Genomic DNA, 19,685 nt, shown 5'->3' with positions numbered 1-19,685 from the left:
TGTGTCGGTTCATTGTGAAACCCGCTGTGGTGTTACACTCTGTGAAATCCTGCCTGTGTTTGCTTTAGTTACGTGTGAGTCATTGATAAATATTACCTGTGAGTATCTTGTCTTAATTACGAGTCCTGTGAAGATCCTGTTTGTGTATTTGCTGTTAGTTAGCGTCTAGTCATCTGTCTAAATCATAGTCTAGTTAGTCATCCTCTGCCTTGTCTTGTTTTACCCCATCGTGGGCATTATTTTCCCCTTTTTGTCTTCAATAAATCGTGTGTTTAGTGTACTGTCTGCACCTGGGTTCTCCTTCCTCACCAGCATAACACAATGCATACATTTCTCACATTGGACACATAGACCAAACTCATTCAGATTGTAGAGAACTGCATCTGCATTCCTGAGATGTTCCTGATCATCAGACACAGTCATTAATATATTGTCTGGATCAAAATGAACGTTAAGAATGCCTTGAAAGACCTGATCCATTGCCCTTTGAAAGATTGTAGGAGCCAAAGCAATATGAAATGGTTGTAACACAAGAGCCTCCTTGACGTGAGACATTTACATGAATTTTATGTCATAAGCACCTGTAGGTATGCATTTGAAAGATCCAGTTTGGTGAAGCATTGGCCTTCTTTCAGTGACGCAAATAAATCCTCAATTTGCGGAATCAGGGAAAGTTCAAATTATTATTAGGGCTTAACTGTTACTTTCAAATCCTGGCATAGGATATAGGCATAGCCCAGTCACTGCATGTCAAAAAGGAGATGATCCCCAGCTCCAGTAGTCGATTTATTTCAGCCTCTACCTTTGGCTTCAGTGCGTAGGAGACATTAGGTGCTTGACAGAATGATGACTGAAATGGTGGTTTTAGATACACATTAGTATTAATACTATTTAAACACCAGTTCAGATTAATTTCTTGAGCCCCTCTCTGTTTATCAGTGGTGGAGTGACAACCCCAATTCTGAAAAAGTTGGGACAGTATGGAAAATGCAAAACAAAACAAAAGTCATATTAAAATTAAATTAACCCTGTACTATATTGAAAACACAATATTAACAACTAATTTAATGTTTTACTTTGTGAATTTAATTTATTTTTGAAAATATACACTCAGTTCAAATCTGATGATTGCAACACACTCCAAAAAAGTTGGGACAGTCGACTTTTTACCAGTGTGTAACATCTTTTCTTTTAATAACACTTAAGCGTTTGGGCACTGAAGACAGTTGGTTAATGCAGCGAGCAGGATGAGGCCGATGGCCGTGGGAGAATGACGCGAGGCAAGTGTCGTGGTTATTAATGAGCGCCACCTGCGCGACGCACCGGTCTCGTATCTCTCACGGAGGAGCGGAAGCATAAAAGGAGGAGCGACGACAGTGGAGATCGAAAGAGGCCAGGCCTGGATAAGTGACAGCAGTCGTCCGTGATAGATGAACTTTTAGGGCTCAGAATGAAGCCAAACCCAGTTATTTTGCTGGTGATTTTGATAACTTTCTTAATCAATCATGCCAAACATGCAGCCGGCTACAACCACTACATGTATAGTGGCCAGGAAGCCCAAATCGTCTACACACGAGACTTTCGGCTAAATTTTAAATCCCCTGCAACGCATCTTTATCCCTACGACACATTGCTGTTACCACAGGAATGTGTCACAGGGCAACAACGCCAAAGCAAGGAAACGTGGCAGGAAAGGAGGAATCCAGGAACGGGTGAAAAGACAGCCCTACAGACAATCACTTCAATCTGTTATGCTCAGCAATGTCCAAAGCCTAAGGAATAAGGCAGATGAGTTGCAGGCCAGCACTCAGTATCTCACCGACTACCAGCAATCCTGCCTTATCTGCTTGACAGAAAGCTGGCTCACTGAGGCGGACTCTGACTCGTCGGTCGAACTAGAGGGCTACACACTGGTGAGGATGGACCGCAACCTGAACTCCGGGAAAAGGAAAGGTGGAGGTGTGTGTGTGTTTATCAACAATAAATATTGTAACCCTGGTAGTATTACGACGAAGTGTCAGATCTGTACGAAGGACATTGAACTATTAGCGCTGTGCCTAAGGCCTTACCATTTGCCTTGTCATGATCCTGGTATTCTCCTTCCTTTCTCTGTCTCCCTCTTCTGGTCACACACGCTATTATCTTTCATTCATTCATTCACTCTCACACACACACACACACACACATTCTCTGCCAGCCCTCTCTTCAATTATCGCTATAGCATTCATTCCTTTCCCACCTGCTACCTCTTTACCTCTGATTAGTCTTCCTACTTCTTGTTCCTTCTTCCACCTCTCCTTTGCCAGATTATTATCTATGATTGCGTACGAGTCTGACTGTTCACCTGATTATCTTGTCCTGTCCTGTCTGGTTTGGTGAGTCCTGTTCTGCAGGCTTCTTTGATTGTTCGCTCGCTAAAGCTGTTATCTGCCCAGTTACCCTGCTACTGAAGACAAGAGACGGGTTCCTTACCTGAGTTCCATACCGCTGCTGTAGAGGCTCTGCTTTTCTCCTTCGTTGTCACCCCGGGACCCGCCAGCCCTGCCCAGGGTTACTTCTCTACTGTTTGCAGCATTTAATGAGAGACTTTCTGTTGCTAGCCCTACGAGGCGCATTCCTTTGTTATATTAAAGACATTGTTAATCTGCTATCGCTCTTGGGTCCTTCCTTCAGACATCCCTGACATGCCTAGGGAAATACACCAAATCAGACTGTTTGTTGTGTAAATTGCGCCCTCCACCGACACATTAACCGCTGGCACTACGATTCATGAACTCGTAACTAAAGCGGAGGAAGAGGCCCCCGACGCAGCCAATTTCGTGTTGGGTGACTTTAATTTATGCAGTTTAAAGGAACATTTACCTACGTACAAACAATATGTCACCTGTTCTACGCGCAATAAAGCTTGCCTCAACCATTGCTATGGAAACATCTTGGACGCCTTTTATTCTAAGGCCCTGCCCGGTCTAGGTAACTCGGACCATAATATGATTAAACTGATGCCTACCTATGTGTCCCGCTTACGGCGCGAGAAAACAAAAAAGGTGGAGGTTAAATGCTGGACTGCTGCTGCGACTGAGGCACTTCAGGATTGCCTGGAGGGCACAGACTGGAATGTAGTGACCGACAGGACTGACAACGTCAATGACGCAGTGTTCGCTATCTCGGGGTACGTACAATTCTGTGAGGACACAATCAGCCCCCAAAAGACCATTAAGATGTTCCCTAATAACAAGCCCTGGGTCACTCCAGAGTTAAAGCAACTCCTTAATGAGAAAAAGCGTCTGTTTAAATTAGGAGGAAGTAGAGAAGAGAAAAAGACAGTGCAGAAAAAGATTGAAAGCAAAATCAATGACTGTAAAGCGTCATACAAATATAAGTTAGAAAACTTTTTCAAAAATGATGTTAGGAGAGCTTGTCCAATTTATCACAGGATATAAGCACAAGAAGCACCCTATGGTAGCAGAGAACGATCTTAATATGGTAAATCAATTACATAATTTTTATTGTAGATTTGACACATATGATTTTAAAGTATAACAGAATGAGACCATCATATGGCGCTTTTCCACTGCATGGTACGGTACGGTTCGGTACGGCACGCTTTGGCGCTTTTCCACTGCATGGTACGGTACGGCTCGGCACGGCTCACTTGTGGCGCCTTTCCACTGCATGGTACGGTACGGTACGACTCGCTTCGGCTTGCTTTAAATGGTACCACCTCTGTTGAGGTTCCAAGCGTACCGTACCGATACTAAAATGTGACGCGAAAGCACTGTAGATCACTGATTGGTCAGACAGACAGAATCATCACTACCAGCGTCATTGTATTTGCGAGACATCAAACCCGCTAGATTTAAATAGCCAGTAACAGCCACCGCTGTAGCACCTGTTTTAAAACTACTTGCTTGACTTGCTTGAAGAAAAAAAACTTCCAAAAAAGAAATGGCTGAATCGTGGTCAGTGGACGAGAAGCGCAGACGTTCCTCTTGTTAGTTGCCGAGGAGCGGATAAACTATAACGATCAGTCATAATCCCACCCACTAGAAGCGGTACTAACTGCAGTGGAAAAGCAACTGAGCTAAAGCGAACCGAGCCGTGCCGCGCCGGGCCAAGTCGTACCACGCAGTGGAAAAGCAAAGCGAGCCGAACCGTGCCGCGCCGAGCCGAACCGTACTGAGCCGTACCATGCAGTGGAAAAGCGCCAATAGCAGTAATAGCCATGAATGGTATGGATATTGATACCTCTTTGGAGGAGGTCAAATCTTATTTTAGATGTGTAAATCGCCGTAAAGCTTGTGGACCTGATGGTATCAGCTGCAGGACACTAAAGGTGTGTGCTCAGTTGGCACAGCCCTTCCATAGGTTGTTCCAGCTGTCACTAGATACAGGTGTCATTTCCAGTCTGTGCCTGTGCCTAAAAACAATAGACCTAAGGAACTAAATGATTTGCGCCCTGTTGCCCTTACCTCTGAAGTTATGAAATGTTTTGAAAAAATACATTTAAAACAACTTCTCCATGAGGTTTCACCTCTTTTAGACCCGAATCAATTTGCCTATTTTGCAGAGAGAGGTGTTGAGGATGATCAGAGCCCCAAAGCACACAAGGAGCATGGAGCATCCAGAATGGACCGAGACGAAAGAGACTTACAGAAGATAATGGAAGCTGTGGAGCAGAGGCAGAATCCCTGTGATCTTGATAGCATTCCTGAGGAACTGATCAACATTGCAAATGGTCAGGTTGCATCTGAGAAAGTTACAAAAGAACTCTCAAGCTTCCTCTTAGGTGGTGCGAAGCAGAATGTCTAGCGAAATCGAAAAGAACAAAGAGCTTCTGGGAGCCAGAGAAAAAAAATCAGTGTGCAACCTTCAAGGACATGAAAACATCAGTTGGAGTCAGCATATCTAGAAAGGTTCACATGGACTCAGACGTGCTCTTTCGAAGATTACTGGCTGTCTCCAAGCAAAGAGAGGTGTCCATGGAGACTGTGATGTCTCACGAACTCGCAGCTGTCCCACCCTCTTTGTTTTATGATGATGGAAGCATGAGGAAGACAACAAAAGCTGACCTGGCCAAGAAACTCGAGGCTGTTGTTGAAGAGACACAGCAGCTGCCAAATGTTAAAGAACCATCAGCATACATCATCGATGGCATGGCTCTTCTACAGAGTATCAATGATTCAGCCTTTCAAACGTTCAATGACCTGGGTGAGTGTGTCTGGAAAAAGATTGCAACTTTAATGGGAAAGGAAGGTAACAGCTGTGTTGTTATAGTGTTTGATAGATATGACCACCAACACTCAGTCAAAGATCTTGAAAGACAAAGAAGGACACCATTCACACCAGCAGACGAACACATATAATCACAGGACAAACAAGTGTTCCAAACTACAGAATATACCTCAGAATAAGTGGAAACAAGGCTTCTCTATGTAGCTTTGGTAGCACCTACATCGCCAGTATTGGGCCAACGAGAATTTCTTCAGGGAACACTGTCATCTTGGCAGGTGGCTTTGAAAATGGTCAGGAGGTTAAGAGGGTTAGCAAGTCAGGCATTGACTGCTTGAAACATCTTTACAGTGACCAGGAGAAGGCTGACACGAGGGTGGTGTTACATGTAATACACCTTGCACAGTCACATTCTCGTCTAATTGTCAAATGTGATGATACAGTTGTACTAGTTTTGCTTCTGTACTATTCAAGCAAAGGTATGTTTGGATCCTCAGCAGTGTTTATGCACTCTGGACATGGCCTTCAGGAAAGATTTGTCCCTATCTGTTTGATCGCTCAGAAGCTTGGAGCAGTGCTTTGTGATTGTTTACCTGCATGCCACGCCCTCACAGGTTGTGACACCACAAGCAGTTTGTACAGAATTGGGAAGGCCACTGCCCTCACAAGACTGAAGACCCATATTTGTGAGTTACAGGAAATGACCAAATTTGGACTCTCTGGTAGCCTGGAAGAAGCTTTGCCTGTGGCAAGAAGGCATGCCCTCCTCCTGTATGGCCAAAAGAAAAAGGAGGATGGGCATCCTTGCACCAACCTGGATGAGCTGAGGTACACACTAGCATCTATCACAGATTTGTCAGCAGCAAATCTACCCCCAACAGAAGATGCCTTCCAGCAACATGTGCTGAGAGCCTTGTACCAAACAGCAGTGTGGTGTCACAGACACCTGGCCAAACCTCTTCTCTGGAACCCAGTTGGTAGAGGATGGAGGCTCAGAGAAGATGGGTGCATTGAACCTGTGATGTTCCAGAAGGCACCAGCACCTAAAAAAGTTAGAGACATCACCCAGCTCTACTGTAAAGACAGAAACTGCAACGATCCCACCAAATGCCAGTGTCTCTAAGTGGGCTTGACCTGCACAGAGTTTTGCTCTTGCCCTTTCCCAGACTGTCCAAATATGACCCACTTTGTCACTGATGACAATGTGGACGAGTGACAGAGGTGTGTTGCAGTTGTAACATCATGGGGGGCTGACCTCAGAATGGCTACCCAAAGCAGTTCATGTTCCAAATGATTGCTGCTAGACGAGAAGAGAAGGCTCATTCCCCCTCAGAGTGTTTGTTTTGTTAGATTGCCATTTGTTTGATTTAAGACAGTAATTTAATTTGTATTGTGTGAAGTTAAGTTATAGTTGTATTAAAAGGCGCATTAAGGTCAAACTGCAATCCTGATTCCTGGTCTCCTGTTTGTCCTATGGTAAGGTGTTATCTTTCTATTTCAATCGTGGTTTCCATATAGTACAAGGTGCCATATGAAATCTTTCATTATTAAATGTATCTTATATTTGAATTTCTCAACATTCTTCTCACCACTGATAATGGGCTTTGGACTAAATTATGTCAGTGTTCACTTTTCTTTTATTTTAGACACCTCATACAATGAGTGATAGAACACACTGATTTGTCATGCTATATTTACATATTTGGTATTGCTGGATTCAGCACAAGCCCGCCTTTCCAACAAGTCAACATATGTGTTTCTTTGATAATCCCTTGCCAAGCAACCACAAAGTAAATGAAAACATTCTGCATAGATATTAAATTTGTGCATGTCCGCTTATTTTAGGCATGTGTTTATATGTCTCTATTTATTCCATACATCAAGATATTCACATACAGTCTTTTCTATTAGTTAAAGCAACTTCCTGACTACAAGCATGTCAAGTTTCAAAGCTCTCAGAGCTTGTGTGATTGATCTGCACAAGTTTATATGCCTGAACTCCAATACGGACAGGCTATATTTTATATATATTATATATAATATAATATTTATTATATTATATTATATTTTATATATATTTTATACTTTTTTGGTTTTGGGGTGTACAACAATATCTATTAATTTAACAATCTTAGCAGTAAAATATTTTGAGCCAATAATCCATTTCATATATGGGAGACCTTAGAGATGAGGAAAATCATTGTTGGGTTTAGTTCTACCTCCGGTAGGGGTATCTCAAAAACGAAAGCACTTTTTGACCATTTGTCACTAGCCTATAACAGATCACTATCAATACCTCTGTGCCTTTAGGAATTCCAAATGGCCCTTTTGGCAAGAAAAAGGGCATTATAACAGGAAAGCAAATGTCTTTTTTGATTTTCAACTGAGTGTCCCCTTCATTTATACAGCGCTTTTAACAATATGGACTGTTTCAAAGCAGCTGTACAGTGATAATAGGAAATTACAGTAACAGAGATTGTTTTGGCTTTACAGCAGCTCTAGAAAAAAGTTATTGTCCAGCTAAAGTTAGTTTTGATCGATTCACTTCCGTTGCAAAGATCAATAGTTATTAGTTTAGGGGCCGCTAACACGACACCGTTCTAACAGAAAAGCCTTAACGCGCTCCGGCCCGCTCATTCGCACAACAGCGGTCCCTGGTGGCTCGAGAACGCAAGCCTTGAAATAGGTTCAAGGTTTGTGTTCCATCTCTGGAGACACCATCTCGTCTGTATACATTCTCAGAACCACCTCTGTGGCATGTAGTGGTTTTTGGGCTAACAATGTGTTGTAAAGTTCTCTTGAAACCAAGGAAACTGCAGCTCCAATGTCTGATTCCATTACCAAAATTTCTCCCTCTACATTTGGCTTTACACTGGCTACTGTTCTTCCTGTTGAATAGGGGCCATTCACATATCACATTTTTTGCGCATTCAAATTCGTTATTTCAAATGTAGATGTGCAAAAAGCGCACCGCAGTTATGTGACAAAAACCAACCAATCAGCTTTCCGTAACAACATCGAAAGCTGGGCCGAACAGCTGATCATAGGTTTTAATTTCTCATCTACATAAATATATCTAGTAGTAAAGCTAATGCAAGGGCTAGAAATCAATTAATCCTTTGCTGATACTTCCTCGTCAGCACGGAGAGCGCAGTTCATGGTTGCATAGCAACGACAGATGCTACGGGAGAGCAAGCGCTTATGGAAAGAAGGAGAAAGCAACACGGCCGTGCTTTCCACATGTTTTTAGACGCGATATGTGAACAATAAAGTGTCAAATAAAGGAGTGTCCCGTCATTCTAAAATTCTCCTTTCACTCAGCGTCTGTGAAGTGGAGCAGGACAACATCCCACCAATCCTTGATTCAGACTCTCATCCACTGTTTAGGGCCATTTTACTGCGTGATAAATATAAGCAGCGGCACAACGGTTCATATGCTCATTGTCTCCAAATTATGACCAGAAATGGATAAATATTAAGTCTGCTTTTTAAAATAAATAAAGAACCAATGTAGGAGAATGGATATTATGGGCAAACAGCGGGAAACTGTATATTCGTGCAGTGTGTGCATGTCAAAAAATCTATCTGGATTTGAAACTTGTGACATATTAACTTAATCACGTTTAGCGTTCATGTAAACACTACTTTCGGATTCACCAATCGGAATGAATTCAGTACGATTGAAACAAAAGTTGTGCATGTCATCATTAAAATAGTCAACGTGACTACAGTGGTTCAGCCTTAATTTTATGAAATGACAAGAAAACTTTTTGTGCGCCAAAAAAACGAAATATCGACTATATTCAGAAATTTCTTCTCTTCTGTATCAGTCTCCGATGCGCGTTCACGAGAGCACCACGAGGCATGCGTGTGGTGATGACGCAGGACCTGGCGTTCTGACATATGACCTACAAGCAGACGAAGACCACTATAGTCTGTGAATTATGCGGATATGTTTTTGTGCACTTTCAGTTTCTGACCCTCTGATTTAAAACACTCAGGCCTGGTTTCACAGACAGGTCTTAGATTAAGCCAGAATCAGGCCTTAGTGCAGTGGCGGTTCTACATTGAATTACACCCTGGGCGAGACCCTCCTTCGATGAAATGTGCGTTATTCGGAAGAAAGTCGAGGTGTGACTGACTTTAGCCCACTAATTCCATTAGAGCATCGGTTCCCAACAAGGGGGTTCGGTCCACAAGGGGGCGTCAGCGAGCTCTTTGGGGGGGTCGCGTCATATTTTGAAAAGTGTTGAACGGGGAGCATTAAAGCAGCAGTCCGTAACTTTTTTTGTGTTCAAAATTTACTACATTTATATAATGATCGAGTACATCATGAATCCATTTTCCAAACCGTGTTTTTGTCTTATCCTGAGTCACTGTGGTACACCTATAATAAGTGTTTATATTGGGACTATTTTACACTGGTTCGGGTTGTACCGCTGGTGTAACCCAGTGCCTGCGTGACTCGTCATAGACATAAACAGATGGAAGTAGCTCCGGCTACAATGTTCTTCCGCAAGGCGCATTATTCTGTTAATAAACGCATGTTTATTAATCGCTAGAGTGCCAAATGGTCATATTAAATGAGCTAATTTTATTCAAGATCCCCTGGCTGACCAAAAAATGGGTTTTCAACGAGGTCCCAGACACCAGTCATTTTGTAATACCCTATAGCCTATTAATTATGTTTCCCTACACAGTACTTATATTTTTGTTATTGCATTTCAAATAAGGCCAATTAATAGGCTACTCCTAGGCTTCCGTTTTTAAATTACAAATGGCTGACTGATATTTTTGTTATAGTATTTTCAATATTATACACTATTATTTGTGCATACATATATCTGGTTATAGTAATAAACATACTATTTGTTTAAAAACAAAACATTTTTGTTATCCTTGCTGCAAGCTTACAAGAGCGACAATATCATTAAATGTGAAGGGGGCCCTAAAATATTTTCTTGGGAAAAAGGGGGTCTCGGACAAAAAAAGGTTGGGAACCACTGCATTTGATTATTGCTCTATACAGTGGAAAGCTTTAGATATGGAGCTGTTGACCAGTCCTGCCAACCTGGCTGTGCACTGATCAATTAACATATTGGTTCAGTAGGCAAGCTATTAAGTATTTGTTTCTGTTGCTTGATTGTTTCTATTATATTATTTATTTAAGTTATATCTGCTACTTAATGTTTGACCGCTCTCTTATAGTTGTGTACGTGGCAAATATCTGTGAAAGATGGACAAGTTGTTAGACTAAGCTTTCAGAATTTCAGTCTGGAAACGCAGGATGTCTGTGAGTTTGACTATGTGGAGGTTTACGACAGTACAGACACAGTTCCTGACACTGTGCTGGGGAGGTAAGAATACTTCACTTCTTTCTCTGCTTTTTTCAAAACTTTTTTCTAAAATTCATCACTACATTATTTGCATTATCCTGAAGCTGACTTTAATTGTGTTATAGAGCAGCTAAATTAAATTTCTTCAGGGATAATTGTATTTGATGAACTGGAGCAATTAAACAGTTGCAGAATGACAGCAATTTATCCTTTTTACAGACTGTGATGATGCATTTTTGCAGTAACAATATTAGCTATGGTCCCCCATTACATCTATACAAGTTTACCCTGCCACACTCCAAACCCAGAATTGGGTTATTCTAAAGTGGAAAACATGATAACACTCTAGTAATGACTGAAATCATTGTACGCTTTTAAGGTTTTTGTAAGGTTTTAGGGAGTACTGGCTTCACTTTATGATTTTCATGATTTTTACTTTAGAATACTGATCCAAATATTTAGTAATTCATTCTAAAGGATTTGGTAATATTTGAGTCATTACTACTGGGTTACCATGACTTTTACTTTAGAATTAATTCTATATTATGCAATGTTAACATTAATTCTGAACCTGTATATAGTAGTTCTTAGTAGTCCTCTGGGATGTATGAAAAAAAAAATTAATATTGAATTACCTCATCCGACTGAGTGCTATTACTTGCTAATTTGTTAATCAGTTTCTTGTTAGTTAATAGTAGCTAACAGTAGAATGTTAATAGTGCGTTACTCACTTGTTCCTGTGTAGTTATTCATTAATGATGGACCTGTTCTAAAGTGTTACCCTGTTGTACATAAACTCCCATTCCTCAACACACACAGGTCTTACACTTAACACAGAAGCAAAAGAAGTCACAGTATTTCTGACATACTAATCCTAACCATCACACAGTCCTTTCTGCATTTTTATAATGAATTCTTAACTTCAAAATATTATGCACCACTATCATTCTATGCAGGTATTGTGGTTCAGCCCTGCCTCCCGATCTTACCTCTTCTGGACCTGTGATGACTGTTGTGTTTGTGGCAGATGACGGTGTTGCTGACAGTGGTTTTTATGCATCATTTAAGGCCATATCTCTTTCAGAAAGTGAGTACCACAAGACTCCACAGCTTTTGTCAATTTAAATTTTTGTCAACATTTTGTGAACCTCTAAATTTGTAAAGCTGCACTGCATCATGTCTTTCTGCTTTAAGGAACATGCAGTCCAACACAGTTTGCCTGTGGCACTGGGGAGTGTCTTCACCAGGATTGGCTGTGTGATGGATGGAATGACTGCGCTGATGGTGCAGATGAGCATGACTGCATTAACTCTACCTACCCTCCTTTCAGTGAGAATCTATATATACATTTACATTAGGGCTGTCGATGCAATGCATTTATTTAATAAATTAGTTAGGGTAAAAAAAATAATGCCTTACAATTTTTTATTCATTTAATGCAACCACCCCACCCCAGACCTACATAAGTCATGTGACATTACATACAGTTGATGGTGACGAACATTATGCCCCTAAAATTCAAGATATTGGGACAAAAAATGAGTTTTTGTCTCATATTTATATCATATTATATAGTTCTTGTTAGATTTTGTTCCAAATAGCACGAGCGCAAATGTGATACTGATTTTATACAACAGATCAATAAATAAGAAATTAATATTGTGTTATATTTTAGAATAATGTAGAATAATATAATATACAATATTGTCTGTTTTTGATTCCTATAAAGCCATAGCAGAATGACTGTGAATCTCCAAGCAAAACAGTATTTCTGATTGAATTAGTGTTTTGAGTGAATCAGTCGGGTGAACCAATGATTCAATGACCAGTTCATCATGTGAGACATCAGGCTTGTTCGACTTGAAGCAGTGCTGCACAGACCGATCAGTGCATGACATCAAAGTACCACGATAGCGATTAGAGAGCTGACGGCTCTGAATGCTTTTGAATCGCTCTCACTGTACTTTGATGTCATACACCGATCAGTCTGTGCAGCAACACTTCAAGTCAAACACACATATTTACTTCATTCCTGCATGAATCTGCTATTTGAATGAATCGAATTAATGAATGACTCATTCAGACATTTACCACCACCTACTGGCAGTTTTAGTTCCTTGTTTAGAATATTATTTCATTAAAATAATAATTTCTTATTACATTTTAATAAAAAACCCAGTTAAAGGTATAGTTCATCCAAAAATTGAAGTCATCATTTACTCACACTTAAGGCGTAAAAGGTTTTGTGTAATAAGTTCTGTTGAATACAATTTTTGATCTATTTCATGCTTTTCTCATTTAACACAATAATGACTTTAAATGATCTTTTGTGGGTAATCTCTCAACCAAATTTGATGTGCGATTAATACTTATGTACTTTATATTCATCAATCAGAATGATTTCAGATACTAGTATCCACCCAGGGCCATGGCTTTGATATCGTAAGCCGCAGTGCAGGTTGTTGCTGTAGGACCCCTCGGTTGAAATCACAGGGGCCCTCCTAAAGCTCGGGGCCCTTAGAATCATTACAACCTATTGCCCCGCTAGCAACAGGCCTGTATCTGCCAACATTATCAAGCTTAGGGCTGGACGATATGGCCAAATTTTATATCACGATATATTTCTTAATTTCGGTCGATACGATATAATTCCGATATCGATATGAATAATATAAAAGGCTCAGAAAAACTGCCAAGAACGCCCATAACAGATGTCTGTTCCTACAATCTTCTGAAAAATGAATTTGCCAAGTCAAAATTGAATAAGGTTATCAAATAGTCTGAACTGCATAAATTATAAATTAAATATAGATTAATCCTTATTAAAGCTACACACGTTCTTTAGACACGATCACTGAGTAATTTGCTCTGTTCCCCTTTGTTCTTTGGTTAACTTAACTGACAGACAGAATTGGCTGTTGTCCCTTTAAGATCTGTCGCTGATGAGAGGATCTTACGCATTTAATTTTCTCATTTGGCTACTCTTAACTTTCATTTAAGATTTTATTTAACTCATTTAGACTGTTCTTGTGAGGATACAATTGACAAAACGGACATTTTGGCATAAATGTGTGTGTTATTATTCAAGCGCTAAAGAAAGAGAACTGGATTCTGCGCGTCGTGTGCGTGTGTGTGTGCGCGTCAGGACATTCACAGGGAGCGATACCTGCTCATTAGAACTTGCAGTGAGCTATTTTTAGAGTGTGGACGCGACGTTCCTGGCCGCGGACGCGCGCATCGGCCTTTCTCCTGATCCTCGTTTGATGTGTTCCCGCTGCTAGTCGGACTCGGCAGTCACACTCCGGCACATTTTGCAGCACGCTGAAACACCGAAACACCACTGAATTTATACCACTGAATTAGTCTTTCCTCTCTTATCAACTATTTCGTATGCTTTCTCCTCACTTGTGGAAGCTCGTTCAGTCACATTTGCATTGCGGTCAGGGGCGCTCATTCTGTGGCTGAAACTTGCCGCGTTGGAGATCCGCTGCTCTGAGCAGTGGCTGCGTGTCTGTGGTGTACGTCATGTACGTCATCAGGAAAGTAGCCAATTGTGTTCTGCTCTTTCTGACAGCTGCGCGCCTAACGTCGGTCAGTGACAAATGCTGCTATGTATATTGAAATATCGAAAATGTGTTTAAAAATCATATCACCGTTATCGAAAAAAAAATATCACGATATATATTGATATTGAATTATTGTCCAGCCCTAATCAAGCTGAAGAGCGACAGTTCCAGACCTGCAGCCATAGGGCAGAAGTGAAAGGCGGAGCTTATACATTCTTAAAGGGATACTCCACTTTTTTTGGAAATAGGCTAATTTTACAACTCCCCCAGAGTTAAACTGTTGAGTTTTACCGTTTTTGAATCCATTCAGCCGATCTCCGGTTCTGGCGGTACCACTTTTAGCATAGCTTAGCATACATCATTGAAGTGGACAAGACCATTAGCATTTCTCAAAAAAAAATGACCAAAGTGTTTCGATATTTTTCCTATTTAAAACTTGACACTTCTGTAGTTACATCGTGCACTAAGACCGACGGAAAATGTAAAGTTGCGATTTTCTAGGCTGATATCGCTAGGAACTATACTCTCATTCCTGCGTAATAATGATACCATGAGTGCAGCAGGCGCAATATGACGCAGCGCCTGAAAATAGGTACCTTCCGTCAACTGCGCTGCGTCATATCATTGCGCCTGCTGGACTCATGGTACGGCAGTAAAGTTTCTTGATTATTACGCAGGAATGAGCGTAATAAAAAATAATAAATGTGTAACTGTGTTGTTTCCCATTTTACTGTATTGTGTGATAATATTATTTAAAGACAGAGAGTATGTGACATATTTAATGTCAAACATTCTGTACTTGACCATATAATGAAAAGCCTTGAACTGAAATATCATGCTAAAAAGTTACTTTTTTAATAGTCAAAAGTCACTCTCATTGAAGAATCACATTCGTATTTGTTTTTTTTCTTCTCAGCTTCACCTTGTGAGCCCATCCAGGTTGAAATGTGTAGAGGTCTAAGCTATAATCTTACATCCTTTCCAAACATCTGGCTGACTGTTTCTGATCAAAGAGAGGCTGCTTCTATTCTGCACAAGTACAGGGTGAGAAAGCAAGTTCTTAATGTGTCAAGAGAGTTATCTTGATCAACAATACAATTCACATTTTATTTGGGAAATGTGTTCTGATATTATTGCAGGTGCTGATGGAGCTTGCCTGTTTTGAATCTTTTCGCCGGCTAGTATGCGGTATGTTTTTGCCCCATTGTAGCCCTCAGAGTGGAGTTCTGCAGCCATGCCAATCCATCTGTTCCACGGCTGAGCAGCAATGCAGTCAAGCTCTTAACCTGATCAACTTGAACTGGCCCTTCAACTGCCATCTCTTGCCTGATTCACAGGATCCCATGGAGTGTTGTCTTCCATAGGACAAATAACTGTGTTGGTGGATACACCACAACCTAAAATCAAATTGGAAAATGAGTACACTCAGTGATAAAAATCCAGGAGCAAGGATTGTCCCTTCTGTGCATAAAGTGAAAGAGGGTTCAACTACACTGTAAAAAAAAATGCTTTGAAGTTGTAAATAAAGTTAAATTGATTGGAAAACTTGGTAACATTTTATAACAAGGTTTCATTTGTTAACATTAAAGGGGTGGTAAAACACGATTTCACTTTTCTAACTTTAGTTAGTGTGTAATGTTGCTGTTTGAGCATAAACAACATCTGCAAAGTTACAGCACTCAAAGTTCAAAGCAAACGGAGATATTTGCTTTTAAAGAAATCAATTCCTAAGGACTACAGCAAACAGCAGGTTTTGGACTACACGACATTCCTCCGGGGTTGCTGATGTCAGCATATCCCATTATTTACATAAACCCCTCCTCCGAGAATACGAAATAAGGGCGGCGAGGTCATTTTATATTGCGTTGGAGAAGAGTTATTGTGGTATAGGAGTGTTGTTGCCGCCGCAATGTCGTCGAAACGCTGTTATTTTCATCAGTGCCCGGATTGCAGGTCCACTTTGTTCAGCCTTCCTAGGGTCGCGGGAGTTAGGGATCAATGGTTAATTATTACCCAAATCTCGCTCTCTGTGCTGCACATGGAGGAAAGCTTCCACAATCTTGACGAGTTCAATGCAGGATTCGCACAACGGCTTGTGATGAAAGATGGAGCAGTTCCAACTTTAAGAACAGAAGCTGTTGTTTACGGGCCACAATCTGTAAGTATGATTTATTTTTCGTCGATGTGTTTTCCTGTAATAGTTCGTATTGTTAAAGGGGGGGGGGGGGGGGGGGGTAGGTAGAAATCCCCAAAAATACTTTTTTCCACATTTGTTTAATCATAGTTATTGTTAATCTTAACTTTTACTAAATTTTTAATATCAAAAGTTGTATCTGTAAACATTAGTTAATGGACCGTGAACTAAAATGATTTTTTTATTAACTAAAATTATCAAAGGTTAATACTGTAAAGATATTTTGCATTAACAACATTGTTAATTTATAGTCAATGCATGAACTAAAGTTAAGAAACGAGACATTACTGTAATGTGTAACCAAATACTTTTGCCAGTCTTAAACTTTAAATCATCACATTTAATTCAATGTTTTTTTTTGTTTGTTTTTTAATCATTTGTCAAATCTACAAGCAATATCGGAGAAAAATAGTTCCCTTTCATTGTCACTCCGAGTTACGTCGGATGACGACGAATGGGGTTTCGCTTAGAACACCTATCGACTTTGAGTATTACAAAACGAGCCAATGGCAAAGAAACGCCATGGGGCTGCGGAATTTGCATAGCGTATCTCTGCCTTACCTCGTGGGTATAAAAGGAGGACACCAGCAACATGCAGATATGTTTTCGCTTCGGAGCCAAGAGTATTTCTTCACTACACAGCCACCTCTGACTTCGCTCTACGAGACGAGCTTCTCTCTCCGGTGTTGGTGTGACGGCGATCTGCAGCGAGCTCACAGTGCCTGCTGATCTGTGCAGTGATCTGCCAGTGTGTGTGTGTCTCCCTGTGCGCTTCAACATCGCGAAAATTTTTTCTCCTCTCATAAAAGAGCACGCACGCGGCACGTCTTTTTAAAGACGGCTCGCCCGTGCATTTCTGGTTGCAGCGGACTGGTATCGGACTCTGATGGGCACGAGCGCTGTCTAGTGTGTTTGGGCTTTGATCATGCTTGAACAGCGCTCGTGGATGACTCATGTTCTCTCTGGGAACGTGATCATCGCGTAATATATAGGTCGAGACTCGGTGAACTCGCAAGAGTGATAGTCCCCTCATCCACCACCCGATCTTCGGCTGGTGGCCAGGGTGACCTTTGGGTGTTGGTCTGGAACAAGGCGCCGACTCTGTGTCCACGCCCCAGCCCCCCCTCTTTAATGACGGTGCCCGCTAGTGAACTGATGATTCCACGAGTCTACCCTCGGGTGGCCTGTGTGTTTTCATTTGAAGCTAAAGAGGATGATGCTGTGTCTGTAGCAGCATCACTAGGTGGGCTTGATTCTTTTGGAAATGATGACTCGTCACAGCTGCCACCTTCTGGTGTGCATACGGCTGTGCCTGAGTCTGATCCGGAGATGACGGGCATGCTTTCCCGGTACGATTGGTTTTTGGTTGAGGCCGCCGACCCGCGTCCACGGCAAACTGTTGCCATGCTACTGTGTCCTCAGAGTGCTTCCCAGCGTAATCCTAAGCACCCGTCCAAAGCCTGTAGTTCTTTTCGTCTACACTAATCTGTGGCAAAATCCTATAGTGCCACAGGACAGGCAGCCGCCTCACTGCATCCCATGACCATTCTGCTGGTCTACCTGACCCAGATGCTCATGCAGGAGGGCGGGACTGACCCGAGGCTCTTCAGTGAGCTGCGCGCTGCTACTGACCTTGCTCTCCGAGCGACGAAAGTGGCCGTACGCTCTCGGAGTCAGGTGATGTTCACCAGTCTGGGGCTGACCGTTCTGATGAGCACGATGTCGGGCGGACCCGTCTGCTCGACACCCCCATCTCCCAGGTCGGCCTCTTTGGCGGCGCGGTTGAGTGCTTCTGCCCAACAGTTCTCAACCGCCCGTGAGCAAATTGAGGTTATTCTGCCCGACGGCCCCGCCGTCCGCTCAGATCCCTCAGTCTGCTCACCGCCGAAGGCGCCCTCCCACGGTTCCAACCCCGCCCGTTCACCCGGGCCTGGCTCTGGAAGTCCATAGGGGGGATGCCACAGCCCTCTCCAGCCCCGCCCCCCGCTAAACGCCGGGTTAAGCGGCACTTTTGAGATGGGCTGCTCAGAGATGTGACTCAGTTCTTTCCAGGAGTTGGTAGCAGGGCCACTCCTTTCCCCGGTGGAGGGCTGGGGAAGAATCTTTATTCAGAAAGAGCTGACTCTCTCGTCTCCGAGCATACAGAATTCTCGGACGACACAGAGCGCCGCCCACAAGCCGTGCTCTCCTCGTCCCCCTCTGTCACAGAGGCGTTTGACACGGCGTGCCGTCCACGGACGGCTTCGCCCCGTCCCCCTCTGTCGCCAGACCCCTGACAGAGCAGGCCCCCGTGGAACGCTGGTCCTTCCCTGGCCTCCTCTGTCAGGGTGCGGTTTTGACCTTGCCCCCACACCGGGCCGCTATGCCGTCTGGGCCGGTCATTCCGCTTCGCTGCACCACCGGGGGGACGTCTGTGGTTCTTGACGCCGCTGGCACAGTTGGGAGCCTGCCTAGAGCTTCCCTATCTGTCCCGCTGGGTCGCGCGAACCATCGGCTCGGCTATGCGATTCAGTTCACACGGTCTCCTCCCCGCTTCAGGGGAGTCCGCTCCACTTTGGTCGATGGCTATAACCCTATCATGAGAACGGAGGTTGCCACCCTACTGGCGAAGGGTGCGATTGAGACTGTCCCTCCAGGCGAAATGAGGTCCGGGTTTACAGCCACTACCTCATTGTCCCGGAGAAGTCTGGTGGGTTACGGCCAATCCTGGACCTACGCATCTGAACCGCTCCCTTCACAGGCTGCCGTTCAAGATGCTCCTGGCCAAACGCATTTCTGGATGTGTGCGGCCACAGGATTGGTTTGCAGCGATCGACCTGAAGGGCGCCTACTTTAATGTCTCCGTTGTCCTTCGACTCAGACCATAGGGGCGCGCATATCAGTACGCTGTTCTCCCATTCGGGCTAGCCCTGTCTCCTCGCGCCTTCACAAGGTTGTTGAGGCAGCCCTTGTTCCTCCATGGGAACACGGGGTTCGCATCCTGAACTATCTCGGTGACTGGCTGTCTGAAGCTCACTCCTGAGACCAGGTTTGCGAATACAGGGACCCAGTGCTCCGGCACCTAGCTCGTCTGGGCCTTCGGGTCAACCTTGGAAAGGAGTAAACTTTGCCACGTGCAGAGGAGCTCTTTTCTCGGTATGGACTTGGTCGCCTTCTCCACTCAGCCATTGCTGACTTGCCTGAGACTATCAAGCGCAAGAGTGCGGTTCCACTGAAGTTTTTTCAGAGGCTCCTGTGGCAAATGGCATCTGCAGCCGCGGTACGCCGCTCAGATTGCTTCATATGAGACAGCTTCAGTTTTGGCTTTGCGACCGAGTCCCGAGGTGGGCATGGCAACACGGCACCTTCCGAGTACCAGTT

At 43.0% G+C, this 19,685-nt stretch overlaps 1 protein-coding gene across 1 annotated transcript in view; it reads left to right on the top strand.

Moving 5' to 3' along the window:
• Positions 1–15,625, top strand: part of LOC143716465 (membrane frizzled-related protein-like) — a 54,024-nt gene extending 38,399 nt beyond the window's left edge. The window contains exons 7-11 of the mRNA XM_077209033.1: positions 10,438–10,586; positions 11,522–11,652; positions 11,760–11,894; positions 15,048–15,175; positions 15,271–15,625. Coding sequence (XP_077065148.1) covers positions 10,438–10,586; positions 11,522–11,652; positions 11,760–11,894; positions 15,048–15,175; positions 15,271–15,495 — 768 coding nt within the window. The 3' untranslated portion in view covers positions 15,496–15,625. The remainder of the gene's footprint in view (positions 1–10,437; positions 10,587–11,521; positions 11,653–11,759; positions 11,895–15,047; positions 15,176–15,270) is intronic.
• Positions 15,626–19,685: the final 4,060 nt, after the last annotated feature.

The sequence above is a fragment of the Siphateles boraxobius genome, unplaced genomic scaffold, assembly GCF_051911475.1.
Source record: "Siphateles boraxobius isolate OS27281-9 unplaced genomic scaffold, OSU_SipBor_1 6, whole genome shotgun sequence".
NCBI classification, from domain to species: domain Eukaryota; kingdom Metazoa; phylum Chordata; class Actinopteri; order Cypriniformes; family Leuciscidae; genus Siphateles; species Siphateles boraxobius.
The sequence above is the reverse complement of the archived record's forward strand: the minus strand, read 5'-3'. Positions and strand labels throughout refer to the sequence as shown.